The 17,239-nt window shown below is 37.4% G+C and overlaps 1 protein-coding gene across 1 annotated transcript in view; it reads left to right on the top strand.

Annotated features, from left to right (window-relative positions):
• The window catches only part of CACNA1D (calcium voltage-gated channel subunit alpha1 D), a 764,995-nt gene that overhangs the window by 386,452 nt on the left and 361,304 nt on the right, over positions 1-17,239 (top strand). Inside the window, 1 exon segment of the mRNA XM_053689359.1 lies at positions 8,073-8,242. Coding sequence (XP_053545334.1) covers positions 8,073-8,242 — 170 coding nt within the window.

The raw sequence follows: 17,239 nt of genomic DNA, 5'->3' as shown, positions 1-17,239 counted from the left end.
TCGCTCAAATTTAAAAAGCTATATCAGCAACATTTAGTTAACTGCACGAAAACAAATGAGAAACTAAAGAAAACATGAGTATTTCAGTTTCTCAAGAGGATTTTTCATGGAAGCAAAATATATTTGGCCATAGCAAAAGTAAACCATGTAATATTAAAGGGACAGTCAACTCCAAAATTGTTATTTTTTAAAAGATAGATACTCCCTTTATTACCTATTCCCCAGTTTTGCATAACCAACACTGTTATATTAATATACTTTTTACCTCTGTGATTACCTTGTATCTAAGCCTCTTCTGACAGCCCCCTGATCACATTACTTTTTATTTATTATCTATTGACTTGCATTTTAGCCAATTAGTGCTGTGTTGTGCTGACTCAAATAACTCCACGGGCGTGAGCACAATGTTTATCAATATGGCCCACATGAACTAGCAGTCTCCTGTTGTGAAAAGCTAATAAACAGGCATGTGATAAGAGGCTGTCTTCAGAGGCTTAGAAACAGGCAGAAATTTAGAGGTTTAAACATTATGAAGTATATTAATATAACATTGGGCGTGAGCACAATGTTATCAATATGGCCCACATGAACTAGCAGTCTCCTGTTGTTAAAAGCTAATAAACAGGCATGTGATAAGAGGCTGTCTGCAGAGGCTTAGAAACAGGCAGAAATTTAGAGGTTTAAACATTATGAAGTATATTAATATAACAATGTTGGTTGTGCAAAGTTGGGGGATTTTATAATTAACATTTTAAAAGGACACTAAACACTAAATACATCTCATGCACCACCCTCTAATCATAAATGCTTTCATTTTGGAACCTATGTTACACTGCAGGTATCTGAAGGAGATTAGCTGCACATGTGCAAACAGGTCAGCATGGGAATGTCGTGAAAGATAGATTTCAACATGGCAGCACCCATGACTAGAGGGAGGCGGGAAATAATCTCAATACAATGCTTTTAAATGTATTCAGTGTTTGACGTCCCTTTAAATATCTAATTAACATTTTTATAGTCTAGTCATAATTGAAATCATAACTTCAAAAACCCTGGAAAAAACATTTGAGGCACTTTTTCAAAATTAGTTTGATTTAGACAGAGAGTACAATTAACTAGATATTATATATATATATATATATATATATATATATATATATATATATATATATATATATATATATATATATATATATATATATATATATATATTGTAGCACTATGGACAATACAAATGTAAAAACATGTTACATTTTAGACTATTTTAATTTAAAATTGTACATTATTTTTAAACGCTTCCAAAACAAGCTGAACCACAAAAAAATCTGTCCGAGGTGGTGTCATTTTTAACACGAGAAGATATATAATTTCAGCTTGAAACATTTCCTTTTTTTTCTGAATTTTTTTTAAAAGGCCTTTTTATTCATGTTGTCATAGAAACAGTTTACACAAGAACTCTGGAATTAATATATTCCGTTAACATGTTTCTTGACTTAAAGGAGAAAGTAAATTTATTGTGTTTTTATATAGGTTTAGAGGCAAATTGGAAAACAATACAATATGTGGATTTCTCCCATATCCTAAAGTTTAGTAACTTTATTTCAACAGAACCGTGTACCAATCACCAACTACAAAGTAACATAGATTTTTATGGCAGATAAGAGCCAAAGGCCCAGAGTCTGTTCAATATTTCCTAAAAGTATAAACTTATCTAGTTTATAGGATAGCCTTATGCTCATCTCAGGCATTAGTACGTAGGATAGCCTTATGCTCATCTCAGGCATTAGTACGTAGGATAGCCTTAAGCTTATCTCAGGCATTAGTACGTAGGATAGCCTTGTGCTTTTATTAAGCATTAGTATGTAGGATAGCCTTATGCTTATCTCAGGCATTAGTACGTAGGATAGCCTTGTGCTTTTATTAAGCATTAGTACGTAGTATAGGCTTATGCTTATCTCCGGCATTAGTACGTAAGATAGCCTTATGCTTGTCCCAGGCATTCTTAAAGAACCCCACAGTGTTTGTCATTACCACTTCTTGTGGAAGTTTATTCCATGAATCAATCACCCTCTCTTTATAGAAGTGTTTCGGCAAATTATTCCTTAATCTACTATTCTTAAGATTGAGATAATGAAAAATACTCACAGCCTCAGCTTTACTAAGGCCCTACTTGAAAGTTGCTATCATATCACCTCTTTCCCTTCTCTCCTATAAGCTATACATATTTAGGTAATTGAGCCACTCCTGTTAAGTTTTATTTTTTAGTCCATGTACCATTTTAGTAGCCCTCCTGTGCACAGATTCCAGTTTCTTTATATCCTTCTGGAGATATGGCCTCCAGAACTGCACACAATACTCAAGATGAGTCCTAACTAATGATCTGTAAAGTGGCATAAGGACCTTACTATTTCTGCTGCAAATACCTCTACTTAAACATCCAAGCATTCTACTGGCCTTACTCACTGCAGTTCTACATCGTTTCCTAAATTTTGATTCATCTGAAATAATAATTCCAAAGTCCTGTTCCTCATTTGTAACAATCAGTGGTAATTGAGTCTGTAATTAACGTTTGTATTTTGCCCCATAATGCATCATTTTGCACTTTGCATTTGTCCAATCCTCCAATTTTTCATATATTACTTCTCATTTTGTCTACCCTCTGGAACATCAACTCTATTAGAAACTTTTGTATCATCTGCAAAAAGACAAACTTTCCCCTGTAGCCCTTTGCTGATATTTCTGATAAATATGTTAAACAAAACAGGGCCCAGACCTGACCCCTGAGGAATATCACTAGTAACAGACCCTCTGATGAGTGTACTCCATTTACAAAGATACTCTGTTTTCTATCCTTAAGCCAGCATTCTACCCAGTTCAACATTTTTGAGTCTAAACCAAGGAGATACAGTTTGTGAATTAGTTTGTTGTGTTTGGACAGTGTAAAAAAATTTCTGAAATCTAGATATGCTACATCAACTGTTCCACCCTGGTCTAATACTTTTGTTACATAATCAAATAAGTCAATTAGATGAGTCTGATCTAATCTTCTCCCTGAAGAAAAAACATGCAGATTTTGGTCTTCACAATTGTTTGTCTACACTTGTACTTTCTGGAGGCCCACGGTATGTCTGTTCTCTCTTCACCTAATGTCTTATCCCCATGTTACAAAGTAAACTACAAAACTGTTCTTACAGAGGTCATTCATTTTCTCATGTCTTGCCTAGACTGAAAAGACGTTGGAACTCAGGAGCTGTAACCCCTGCAGCCCCAGAGAAGAAAGTATTTTATCTTGGCCCTCCCTTGTAATGCTTACCACTGAGAACCTCTCAACTGAGAGGTGTGGACAGAACTGCCCACTCCCCTGGCTACCTTTATTTAGGTAACCCTTCAAGTACTGCCCTCTCCTCCTCCTAGTTCTGTCTATCTGTTAGACAGGACTAGGACACCCTCTCTAACTTAAGTTTTTACCACGGCTTCCTTTGGGCATGTTTCCCGGCTGATTACCAGTTAGGATGTGTTACTAAATATTTACCTTTATGGGCGCCAATAGATCTTTGTCCTTTTGTGGCACTGGTGTAGCATTGAGGCAGCGGGTTCTCTGTTGTGAGTTTCTTGTGAGTGCTGCTATCTTACTGTGATTTATCCGGAAGCAACGCCACAGGGGTTCTGTTACCATGTGATTTCTTTTTACTTATGTTATGCCATTACTTAGTTTCTTTTCAGCTCTGAGCCTCAGCCTGTTTGTTCATTATGTTTAAATGTTTGTAGGCAAGATAAAGTTATTACTATCACACATACGTCCCCTCTAACAGCTCAAGACTAGCAGCGGCAATTATAAGCTTGTAAAAAGGAAGAGATGATTCATCAAATTGGCCTATAACATATAAGTGCAGTGTGCGAGACTCCACATCTGCGGTTGCAGGTCCGATTCTGCTCTTGTATCGAGCGTGACTCTGCCAGTCCCTCCAACACTTGCTGCAACTTTAATCAGCGGCAAACAGCGATAAGCTAAAAGTTCAAGTAAATGACTCACCCAAAAAAAGGCCTCTGTCGGTTGGTAGTTTCAGTGTGCAAGGCTCCACTTCAGCGTTGCAAAGGAATCCCTCAGCTCCCTCTTCGAGCGTGTCTCAATCAACACCTCCAGCACACACTACACCTGCAAAGAACTTCCGGCCGTGGGTGAGTATTTTCCAGCGCTGACTGCGGCACCATCAATCGGCCAATCCGGATCCTCCCACTGCAGGACCAATCAGTATACACTGCTAGCGGAGACCTACGCCGAGGTATGCTGGTAATAAAGATGAGTAACAGCAGCAAAGATGACCAGCAAGCCTCAAGGCGTAAAGTTCTTTATTGGAAACACACAATAAAAAGCATAAAAGCTTATTCCCTTAATGACAAGTGAAAAAAGTGGACCTTTTTTCACTTGTCATTAAGGGAATAAGCTTTTATGCTTTTTATTGTGTGTTTCCAATAAAGAACTTTACTTTACGCCTTGAGGCTTGCTGGTCATCTTTGCTGAAGATAAAGTTACGTATTGAGCAAATTTATGGCGGCAAACATCTCAGAGGTTTGTTCGTAATCAATTATCTGGATGCTATCCTTTTGATAGCAAGGCAAATTAATCAGCCTCTTCTACCCAGAGATATTATTCTGAAATTTCTTCAAGATCACGGTTGTTTTTTTAAGACCTTGGTCCATTTTCATAGTTTCCTCTCAGGGAAAATTGACAAGCAACACAACTGCAACTGCTTATATTCGATTTCAAGGAGAAACAGGAAGCGAGACAGTTTTCAGGGAGGTATCCCAAAACTTTTTGTGGGCCCAACGCAATCTTCAATTGTTGACAGCTTTCCATACTCCAGGCTCCATGAATGTCAGTGCAGACTTTCTCAGCAGAAGACAAATTTAATCAACAGAGTGACAACTCAACAGAAAGCTGTTTCAAATGATTGGGAACAAGTGGTGCATTCCAGAACTGGATTTGATGGACTCCAGTCTCAATCATCAGGTTCTACTCTATTACAGTCGTTTTCCAACTGTTCATGCTCTAGGAATGGATGCTCTGTCTCAGAAGTGGGAGTTTAATCTGATTTATGTATTCACACATTTTCCTCTCATTCTTCTATTGCTGAAATGCATTTTGGAGGAAAAAAATCAACATTTATTGTGATTCTGCCGTTTTGGCCACACAGGCCTTGGTTTCCTCCGATTCAACGAATAGTGATTCAACTTCCATAGACTCTTCCGTTATCTAGGGAAATGTCCGTTGCTTCATCCAGATCCCTAGAGTCTCAGGCTAATGGCATGGTTACTGAGATTGTCCATCTACAGAAAATTAATATTTCTGATCCAGTAATTCATACAATACTGAAAGTTAGGAAGAGGTCAACATCTTATATGTACTACCGAGTTTGTGATTGTTTTTCATCTTGGATGATTCAACATAATGCTTCCACAGTGAATATTTAGCTATCTCAGTTATTGGATCTTCTACATGATATATTTTTTTTAAAAGGTCTTAGGGCTCTGGCTTTGAAGGTTTGACATTTCTGCAATTTCAGGCATTTCCAGAAAGAAATGGGCACAAGACCCCTTGATGATTCAATATTTTCAGGCCTCGTCCCATATCCTTGCAAATTAAAGATCAACAATTCCATCCTGGGATCTTCCCTTGGCTCTGGAAGTTCTTATGGATACTACCTTTGAGCATCTATGTGAAGTTTCCATCTGGTTTCTAGCCTTTTCTTGTTGCCATCACTTCAGCAAGACGTGTGTCAGAATTTCAGGCATTTTCTGTTAAGCAACCTTTTCTTGTTTTCCATCAAGATAAAGCAATTTTGCAAACTGTTGATGAATTTCTGCCTAAGGATGTGTCTGATTTTCTTAGAAGTCAAGATGTTGTGCTGCCATCCTTCTTTCCTAAAAAAAAAACATAGGAGTCAAGGGAAGCCTCTGTATCACCTTGATTTAGTCTGTTGCTTTCACATTTATATTAAGCGGATGCAAGTAATTTGCAAGAGAGATTGTCTTTTTATCATCCCTAAAGGTCCTGGGTCAGGCTCCTGCAAAATCAACTCTCTTGGATTGTTCAGGCTATCTCCAGATTATATAAGCAAAAGGATGAGCAGGTTCTAGATGGGCTTGGGGCACACTCAACTAGGGAAGTCACAGCCTTATGGGCTTTTGAAGAAGATGCTACACCAGAACAACTTTGTCAGCCCGCTGTCTGGAAGTATCTTCAAACCTTTATTTCACATTAAAAGCTTGATGTGCGCCAATCAGCCTTTGCTGGGTTGGTCGCAAAATTCCGTCTTCTGTTTTGCATTCAATACAATTATTACTTTTGTTGCGTTATTCCTTGCTGTTTGGTTGTTAATTTTCCCATCCAAATTTTTGTCTACTGCTTTGGTAGTCTGGTAAGCATTCCCTGGGTAATGTTTACCAGACTCCCTCCCATTTACCTGGGCCACCTATTTAACTGGATATCACTAGGAGGAGGAGGGGGCAGTACTTGAAGGGAAGTGAGCAATTCTGTCCACATCTCTTCTTTTTTTTTTTTTCTGGTGTTCATTTCAGTTTTTTTCTTTGTTGCGTGTAAAAGTGGGGATTTTCAAATATCATTTTTTTAAGTTGCTGTTTACTCTCTCTCTCTCCTCTTTATTTATCTCTCATCTCTCTCTTTCGATCTTTTCTCTCTCTCTCTTGTTAAAGGGACACTAGTGTATTACATGCTCCAATTTTTTAGAACATGACATTTTTGCACTACTCACCGGCACTCCAGGGCAAGTGAAAAGGCACAATTTTAAATGGTAAATTTAAATTAAAGAGGCAATAAAGTCCAGATGAAACATGCATTGTTTGGATAGAAAATAACATTTTAAACAACTTCCCAATGTACGTCTGTTATCAATTTAGTTTAGTTCTTTTGGTATCCTTTGTTAAAGAGTGATCCTAGATGATCTCAGGAGTGTGCACATGTCTTTAGCCATCTTGTAGCAGTGCTGCCATATATTGCTAAAGACACATACATACTCCTAAGCTCCTATAAGTGTACCAAGTTTTTCTCTTCAACAAAGGATACCAAGAAAACAAAGCAAATTTGATAATAGAAGTAAATTGGAAAGTTGTTTAAAATTCTATGCTGTATCTGAATCACAGAAGTTTAATTTTGACTTTAAAGCCCTCCTACCATCCCATTAAGGCAGGGAAAATCTATAATAATTCCATAATGCATTGGTTTTTTTTTGTTTTTTTATCATGCCTTATTAAATATTTTACTGGAACAATGAGTTCACGATCTTATTAGGTTTGTAACCAACAAAGTAGCCAGTGTTAACAATGGCATTATTCAATTTGAAAATATAAGGAACATGAGATTGAGAGAGACAGGCAATAAAGGACCATTATGGTAGAATTGCATAATCAACAAATGCTTAACAAGATAATGCAGAAAAATAGTAGATTTTTTCTGACATATTTCAAAGTTAGTTCTATTCTCCTTTGCCCTGCATCATGTGACATCCATCAGCCACACAATGCTTTATGTGAATTTTTGCACATGCTCAGTAGGAGCTGTTGACTCAGAAAGTGTGCATATAAAAAGAATGTGCAGAGTTTCATAATGGAACTGAATTAGAAAGTTGATCACAATTGCATGCTCTTTCTGAATCATAGAGGTTTATTTTTTACTTCAGTTTTCCTTTAAGACTATTGTGATATATATCTGGGGATAAAAAAAGACAGAGTGTGCAAGAACAGATTTATAAAGTATAGAATGTTGAATTTTAACATTAGAGCAAATAATAGTTTAGATTTTCAAAGAATATTGTGTAATGATAATGCTATCATAATATTGGCTGCTGTAGCCATGTGTTACTCACTAATTTAAGTTAAAATTCTAAACTATATTTAAATGAAGTAAATATAATTTCTTTGCATGGATATAACATTTGACTTTACATATTTTCTGTCTTGCTTATTTTCACAACGTGGATCTGTATGTCTGTTTGTATATATGTCATTAATTGTTCATTATTTATCATTGTCCTTGCTTTCTTGAAACTACGCAGTGAATTCTCCAAGGAGAGAGAAAAGGCAAAAGCTCGAGGAGACTTCCAGAAATTACGTGAAAAACAGCAGCTTGAAGAGGACCTAAAGGGTTATCTAGACTGGATCACTCAAGCTGAAGACATTGACCCTGAGAACGAAGAGGATGGTGACGAGGAGGGCAAACGAAACAGTACGTATTACCAATCTGCCCTCAACTATCAGCCAAATAGATTTCATGTAACTGCATTATCTTTCAAGTTGTAATTAATTTTATTAGCTGTAATGATTTAATCTTCTAGCGTCTACAGATAGAACCTGTCATGTTTAGAATGCACAGATTAGGTGCTATTTATATACCTGTAAACCTTTCAAACCTGTACTGTCAAGATGTTTCCTTTAATAAGCAGTACAAAGGAAGTGACAAGCTGGAAGTATTTTGCATCAAGATTTTCTAAATCCTTTTAAAAGGGCACAGAATCATAGGCGTAACTAGAAACCACAGGGCCCAGGTGCAAGAATCTAAGAAGCAAGAATGTAAGCTTAGGAGTCGGCCCATATTTGGTTCAGTACATCGGTTAAGCTTGCTTATTGGTTACTAAATGTAGCCACCAATAAACAAGCGCTATTCAGGGTGCTAAACCTAAAATGGGCCGGCTCCTAAGCTTTCCATTCCTGCTTTTTAAATAAAGATAGCAAGAGAAAGAAGAAAAATTGATAATAGGAGTCATTTAGAAATTCACTTAAAATTGCATGCTCTATCTGAATCATGAAAGAAAAAAAATTGGGTTTAGTATCCCTTTAAGTATAAAAAATTCAGACAGTAAGTACCTTTATTTGGCAAAAGTTTTTTGTTTTGTTTTTTCCAATGAGGTGATGTTTCCACCTCTTAGCCAATAGCTGTGCTTGCCATATGCTGTATGGATAACACGGCTAATTACTAAAAGGTGGAAACGTCATCTCAGTGAACGAAAATTACTTTTGTCGAAATTGCTGAGGGCGGACAGAGGTGCTCAGTTTAGGCAGAAGCTTGCGTCCAAATAAAGGGACGTTCTGTCTAAATTTTTATACTGCGTGACAAAAAGTCATTTTCATTTATAGCACTGGTAAGTCCTAGCATTTTTGAAATGCTAGGATTTACTATCACTTTAAGTTTATAAAAATTGGAAACGTGGGATGAATGGTTTCTCTTGAATGTGTTTCTAATGACTTGTTATACCAGCTGCAGAGTATAAATTGTATGTGTAATTTCTCCTTTAGGTTTATCTTTTTATATGAAATAGATGTTTTTGCTAATTGAAAACACAAGCAATATAAATGGGCTAAAATTGCAAAAAGAGCATACATACGTATATCTATTTCTCTATACACACACAAGTCCTTATCTTATCTCTGTGTCTATACATAAAGGTTGATACTTTATTGAAAAGTAACATTTTAGTACCTGTCTATGCCTTCCCCCAATGGGCTGCTGCTGAATCTGGTTACATAACTTTTCTCTTGAGAATAGAAAAGTATTTATATTTTGAGTATAAGTAGTGTTTTTTAACACTCAAACTCTGCTATTTTAACTTCCAAAATAAAGCTAAAGGCGCTATAAGTAAGGTATTGAATGCATTCCAGCAGGTAAAATGGATCCTTGTGAACACATTAAAGGGAAGGACATGTTACAATACACTGTATCTTTAAATCTTCAAGGCAAAAAGATATGGATGAAAAAGTCATGAGCTTTCTCTAATTTGTACATTATAGTGATCTTTAAATTGTGCGTTGTGATATTCTCTAGTTCTGTGGAATATGGGTTTGCGTATTTTCAGTACATTTCATCATTCTAGTTGAATCCTGCTTGTTAATAGCAATTGTAGCTCACAAACCAACACCTTTTAAGTGGTAAATATTTAAAGGGACATTTAACCAAATTAATTTTACATAAAGGGGAACTTTACAAGTCAAGTGCAAAACTGCAAATTATTTTTTGTGTAAAAGGGGCAGTTAATTGATTCATATAGAGCATGCAATTTAAAAAATCTTTCCAATTTACTTCTATTAGCATTTCGCCAATTTGCTTCATTTACTTGGTATCCTTTGTTAAAGATTAGGCTCACAAGCAGGAATGCACTTCTGGTGCTGAACATTTCTGGTGAGCCAATGACAAGAGTCATATGTGTAGCCACAAATTACCAGCTAGTTCCCAGTAGTGCATTGCAGCTCCTGAGCCTACCAAGGTATTCTCTTTAACAAAGGATATCAAGAAAACACAGTAAATTTGATATAAGAAGTAAATTGGGAAGTTGTTTAAAATTGTGTGTTCTATCTGAGTCATGAAAGTATAATTTCGGCTTTACTGTCTGGATAACATGCTGGCGTGCAATGCATACTGCCTGTATTATTGCACTTCATCATGCAGCCTTGGTATGATATCTATTGCAATACTTAGCGCTCAAGTGATACTGAGCTGGTGCTTTTTGAAAATCTGTTTAAAATTGGTAAAATAACTTTTTAAGAATATATATGTTCACTACAATAAAAAAAAAATCAGTAATAAAATATATGAGCAGTAAAAAATGTGAGTAGTAAAATATTCAGAGTTGTGCTAACGACAGCTCTGAGCCGTCGCAAAGTTTCCCTCTCAGGTGCTAACGACGGCTCAGAGCTGTGACTGGCACTCCCCCACCTTTGTGGAGTTCTGGGGACCTCCATCCACTTCCACCCCGGCTATCTGGCCTGTATAGTGACAGGCATCGCCGGGGCTTCACATTTTGCGCAGTGACATCACACGCAATGACGCAATGATGTCACTGTGCAACTTTATTTAAAACTGACAATTGTCAGTTATAGGGATATGGGGGCATGCTGCTTAGATGCCTGTATTTCTACCCTTTCCAATGGTATAAGTATTGGGGGTGTACAGTAGAAAAATAAAAAAATTAAATTAAAAAGGATTTTGGGGTTTCTAAAGGCACATAAATAAAGATCAAAATTGAGTAGAGACACCCAAAATACATGTTCTAAAAATAAACTTGATTATTTTTGAAAATAAATATTGGTTTAAGTATTATATCTAAATGATCACTGTGGTAACAAAGTTACGGCAGTGATCACCTAGCTGAGAAATGTCGAATTCCCTTTTACAATATGGACCAATATTATATTTGTATTAAACACAGTTGTAGAGGTACAGAGAGTTCATAAGTCAGTAATAGAGTGATGAGACTATAAACTAGTGTGGAGTACAGAGGCAAGCTGCTAAGGTAACATTAATAAGTCAGTAAGAGAGTGATGAGACTATATTCTAGTGTGCAGTACAGAGGCAAGCTGCTAAGGTAACATTAATAAATCAGTAAGAGAGTGAGCCTATATGCTAGTGTGGAGTACAGAAGCAATCTGCTAAGGTAAAATTAATAAGTTTAGTAAGAGAGTGAAGCTATAAACTAGTGTGCAGTATAGAGGCAAGCTGCTTAGGTAACATTAATAAGTCAGTAAGAGAGTGAGCCTATATGCTAGTGTGCAGTACAGAGGCAATCTGCTAAGGTAACATTAATAAGAGTGAAGCTATAAACTAGTGTGCAGTACAGAGGCAAGCTGCTAAGGTAACATTAATAAGTCAGAAAGAGTGAGACTATAAACTAGTGTGCAGTACAGAGGCAAGCTGCTAAGGTAACATTAATAAGTCAGAAAGAGAGTGAGACTATAAACTAGTGTGCAGTACAGAGGCAAGCTGCTAAGGTAACATTAATAAGTCAGAAAGAGCGTGAGACTATAAACTAGTGTGCAGTACAGAGGCAAGCTGCTAAGGTAACATTAATAAATCAGTAAGAGAGTGAGCCTATATACTAGTGTGCAGTACAGAGGCAATCTGCTAAGGTAACATTAATAAGAGTGAAGCTATAAACTAGTGTGCAGTACAGAGGCAAGTTGCTAAGGTAACATTAATAAGTCAGAAAGAGAGTGAGACTATAAACTAGTGTGCAGTACAGAGGCAAGCTGCTAAGGTAACATTAATAAATCAGTAAGAGAGTGAGCCTATATACTAGTGTGCAGTACAGAGGCAATCTGCTAAGGTAACATTAATAAGAGTGAAGCTATAAACTAGTGTGCAGTACAGAGACAAGCTGCTAAGGTAACATTAATAAGTCAGAAAGAGAGTGAGACTATAAACTAGTGTGCAGTACAGAGACAAGCTGCTAAGGTAACATTAATAAGTCAGAAAGAGAGTGAGACTATAAACTAGTGTGCAGTACAGAGGCAAGCTGCTAAGGTAACATTAATAAGTCAGAAAGAGCGTGAGACTATAAACTAGTGTGCAGTACAGAGGCAAACTGCTAAGGTAACATTAATAAGAGTGAAGCTATAAACTAGTGTGCAGTACAGAGGCAAGCTGCTAAGGTAACATTAATAAGTCAGAAAGAGTGAGACTATAAACTAGTGTGCAGTACAGAGGCAAGCTGCTAAGGTAACATTAATAAGTCAGAAAGAGAGTGAGACTATAAACTAGTGTGCAGTACAGAGGCAAGCTGCTAAGGTAACATTAATAAGAGTGAAGCTATAAACTAGTGTGCAGTACAGAGGCAAGCTGCTAAGGTAACATTAATAAGTCAGAAAGAGCGTGAGACTATAAACTAGTGTGCAGTACAGAGACAAGCTGCTAAGGTAACATTAATAAGTCAGAAAGAGTGTGAGACTATAAACTAGTGTGCAGTACAGAGGCAAGCTGGTAAGGTAACATTAATAAGTCAGAAAGAGTGTGAGACTATAAACTAGTGTGCAGTACAGAGGCAAGCTGCTAAGGTAACATTAATAAATCAGTAAGAGAGTGAGCCTATATACTAGTGTGCAGTACAGAGGCAATCTGCTAAGGTAACATTAATAAGAGTGAGACTATAAACTAGTGTGCAGTACAGAGGCAAGCTGCTAAGGTAACATTAATAAGTCAGAAAGAGAGTGAGACTATAAACTAGTGTGCAGTACAGAGGCAAGCTGCTAAGGTAACATTAATAAGTCAGAAAGAGAGTGAGACTATAAACTAGTGTGCAGTACAGAGGCAAGCTGCTAAGGTAACATTAATAAGAGTGAAGCTATAAACTAGTGTGCAGTACAGAGGCAAGCTGCTAAGGTAACATTAATAAGTCAGAAAGAGTGAGACTATAAACTAGTGTGCAGTACAGAGGCAAGCTGCTAAGGTAACATTAATAAGTCAGAAAGAGAGTGAGACTATAAACTAGTGTGCAGTACAGAGGCAAGCTGCTAAGGTAACATTAATAAATCAGTAAGAGAGTGAGCCTATATACTAGTGTGCAGTACAGAGGCAATCTGCTAAGGTAACATTAATAAGAGTGAAGCTATAAACTAGTGTGCAGTACAGAGGCAAGCTGCTAAGGTAACATTAATAAGTCAGAAAGAGAGTGAGACTATAAACTAGTGTGCAGTACAGAGACAAGCTGCTAAGGTAACGTTAATAAGTCAGAAAGAGAGTGAGACTATAAACTAGTGTGCAGTACAGAGGCAAGCTGCTAAGGTAACATTAATAAATCAGAAAGAGCGTGAGACTATAAACTAGTGTGCAGTACAGAGGCAAGCTGCTAAGGTAACATTAATAAATCAGTAAGAGAGTGAGCCTATATACTAGTGTGCAGTACAGAGGCAATCTGCTAAGGTAACATTAATAAGAGTGAAGCTATAAACTAGTGTGCAGTACAGAGGCAAGCTGCTAAGGTAACATTAATAAGTCAGAAAGAGAGTGAGACTATAAACTAGTGTGCAGTACAGAGGCAAGCTGCTAAGGTAACATTAATAAGTCAGAAAGAGAGTGAGACTATAAACTAGTGTTCAGTACAGAGGCAAGCTGCTAAGGTAACATTAATAAGTCAGAAAGAGAGTGAGACTATAAACTAGTGTGCAGTACAGAGGCAAGCTGCTAAGGTAACATTAATAAGTCAGAAAGAGAGTGAGACTATAAACTAGTATGCAGTACAGAGGCAAGCTGCTAAGGTAACATTAATAAGTCAGAAAGAGCGTGAGACTATAAACTAGTGTGCAGTACAGAGACAAGCTGCTAAGGTAACATTAATAAGTCAGAAAGAGAGTGAGACTATAAACTAGTGTGCAGTACAGAGGCAAGCTGCTAAGGTAACATTAATAAGTCAGAAAGAGCGTGAGACTATAAACTAGTGTGCAGTACAGAGGCAAACTGCTAAGGTAACATTAATAAGAGTGAAGCTATAAACTAGTGTGCAGTACAGAGGCAAGCTGCTAAGGAAACATTAATAAGTCAGAAAGAGAGTGAGACTATAAACTAGTGTGCAGTACAGAGGCAAGCTGCTAAGGTAACATTAATAAGAGTGAAGCTATAAACTAGTGTGCAGTACAGAGGCAAGCTGCTAAGGTAACATTAATAAGTCAGAAAGAGTGAGACTATAAACTAGTGTGCAGTACAGAGGCACGCTGCTAAGGTAACATTAATAAGTCAGAAAGAGAGTGAGACTATAAACTAGTGTGCAGTACAGAGGCAAGCTGCTAAGGTAACATTAATAAATCAGTAAGAGAGTGAGCCTATATACTAGTGTGCAGTACAGAGGCAATCTGCTAAGGTAACATTAATAAGAGTGAAGCTATAAACTAGTGTGCAGTACAGAGACAAGCTGCTAAGGTAACGTTAATAAGTCAGAAAGAGAGTGAGACTATAAACTAGTGTGCAGTATAGAGGCAAGCTGCTAAGGTAACATTAATAAGTCAGAAAGAGAGTGAGACTATAAACTAGTGTGCAGTACAGAGGCAAGCTGCTAAGGTAACATTAATAAATCAGTAAGAGAGTGAGCCTATATACTAGTGTGCAGTACAGAGGCAATCTGCTAAGGTAACATTAATAAGAGTGAAGCTATAAACTAGTGTGCAGTACAGAGGCAAGCTGCTAAGGTAACATTAATAAGTCAGAAAGAGAGTGAGACTATAAACTAGTGTGCAGTACAGAGGCAAGCTGCTAAGGTAACATTAATAAGTCAGAAAGAGCGTGAGACTATAAACTAGTGTGCAGTACAGAGACAAGCTGCTAAGGTAACATTAATAAGTCAGAAAGAGAGTGAGACTATAAACTAGTGTGCAGTACAGAGACAAGCTGCTAAGGTAACATTAATAAGTCAGAAAGAGCGTGAGACTATAAACTAGTGTGCAGTACAGAGGCAAGCTGCTATGGTATCATTAATAAATCAGTAAGAGAGTGATGAGACTATATACTAGTGTGCAGTACAGAGGCAATCTGCTAAGGTAACATTAATAAGAGTGAAGCTATAAACTAGTGTGCAGTACAGAGGCAAGCTGCTAAGGTAACATTAATAAGTCAGTAAGAGAGTGAGACTATAAACTAGTGTGCAGTACAGAGGCAAGCTGCTAAGGTAACATTAATAAGTCAGTAAGAGAGAGACTATAAACTAGTGTGCAGTACAGAGGCAAGCTGCTAAGGTAACATTAATAAATCAGTAAGAGAGTGAGCCTATATACTAGTGTGCAGTACAGAGACAAGCTGCTAAGGTAACATTAATAAGTCAGAAAGAGAGTGAGACTATAAACTAGTGTGCAGTACAGAGGCAAGCTGCTAAGGTAACATTAATAAGTCAGAAAGAGAGTGAGACTATAAACTAGTGTGGTGTACAGAGGCAAGCTGCTAAGGTAACATTAATAAGTTCAGCAAGAGAGTGAGACTATACTAGTGTGCAGTACAGAGGCAAGCTGCATAATAAGTCAGTAAGAGAGTGAGACTATAAACTAGTGTGCAGTACAGAGGCAAGCTGCTAAGGTAACATTAATAAGTCGGTGAGAGAGTGAGACTATACTAGTGTGCAGTATAGAGGCAAGCTGCTAAGGTAACATTAATAAGTCAGAAAGAGAGTGAGACTATAAACTAGTGTGCAGTATAGAGGCAAGCTGCTAAGGTAACATTAATAAGTCAGAAAGAGAGTGAGACTATAAACTAGTGTGCAGTATAGAGGCAAGCTGCTAAGGTAACATTAATAAGTCAGAAAGAGAGTGAGACTATAAACTAGTGTGCAGTACAGAGGCAAGCTATTGAGACTATAAACTAGTGTGCAGTACAGAGGCAAGCTGCTAAGGTAACTTTAATAAGTCAGAGAGTGAGACTATAAGCTAGTGTGGAGTACAGAGGCAAGCTGCTAAAGTAGTGGGTGTAAAGTCTGAGTTAACAAAATACAAAAACGATCCTTAAAGTGAAGGTAAAGTTACCTTCATCTCTATCCAGAATAATATGCTTTCCTGAAAATGAATATGAGTTTAATTCATCATTTTTTTTAATTCTGAGTGTAAATAAAGTTATACCCTTTTTTACTCACTGTTTGATGGTCTGCAAATTCAACCCAAATTTTTTTTTCCTGTGTGGATCACGTTTTTATATTAGCCTATTGAAAATCTGGCCGTTAGGTGGCCGTCAATCAACGTCATTCGCCTCCTTTACTATATGCGCATGCACTATATTTTTTCTTTACTCATCTCTGAATCCACGCGCGCTCCAGATTCGCGCATGCGTAATGTTATTATCTTTAAATTAACATAATACGAACTAGGCTTCCTACAGACAATACGGACGGCTACAAGCGGTGAGGAAATTACTTTTACCCGGTTTCATCTGGCAGCTCAGCTGATTCCAAGCAGGTACACAAAGAAAATGTTTGCCAGATAAAGGATATATTAAAACTCAGTCTTTATTAGCATCTTTAAAATTCCACAGTCTTTGGAGTACTGCAACAGAATAAAGAAATCAGGCTATGACTACGGCTGTTTAAGCCGAAACACGTAAGCCGTTCTGTGCTACGCCAGTGTGCTTGTGTGATTTCTTTACTCTGTTGCAGTACTCCAAAGACTGTGCAATTTTAAAGATGCTAATAAAGAGTGAGTTGTAATATATCCTTTCCCTGGCAAACATTTTCTTTGTGTACCTGCTTGGAATCAGCTGAGCCACCAGATGAAACCAGTAACCTGCAATGTGATTGGAGCAGGATCATAACCACGTTGCCACATTGACTGGAGATTGGCCAAGACGGACACCCCCCCCCAAAAAGAGGAAGAGTAGAGTTTCCAGCTCCACAGGGACGCCAGCCTCGTAGAAATACCACAGACACATGAAGTAAACAGATATTGCTGTTTGTCGGAAGTGTGGTAAGGGGGCACAGGGCTAGTGGAGCTG

This window comes from Bombina bombina, chromosome 7, assembly GCF_027579735.1.
Source record: "Bombina bombina isolate aBomBom1 chromosome 7, aBomBom1.pri, whole genome shotgun sequence".
NCBI classification, from domain to species: domain Eukaryota; kingdom Metazoa; phylum Chordata; class Amphibia; order Anura; family Bombinatoridae; genus Bombina; species Bombina bombina.
The sequence above is the reverse complement of the archived record's forward strand: the minus strand, read 5'-3'. Positions and strand labels throughout refer to the sequence as shown.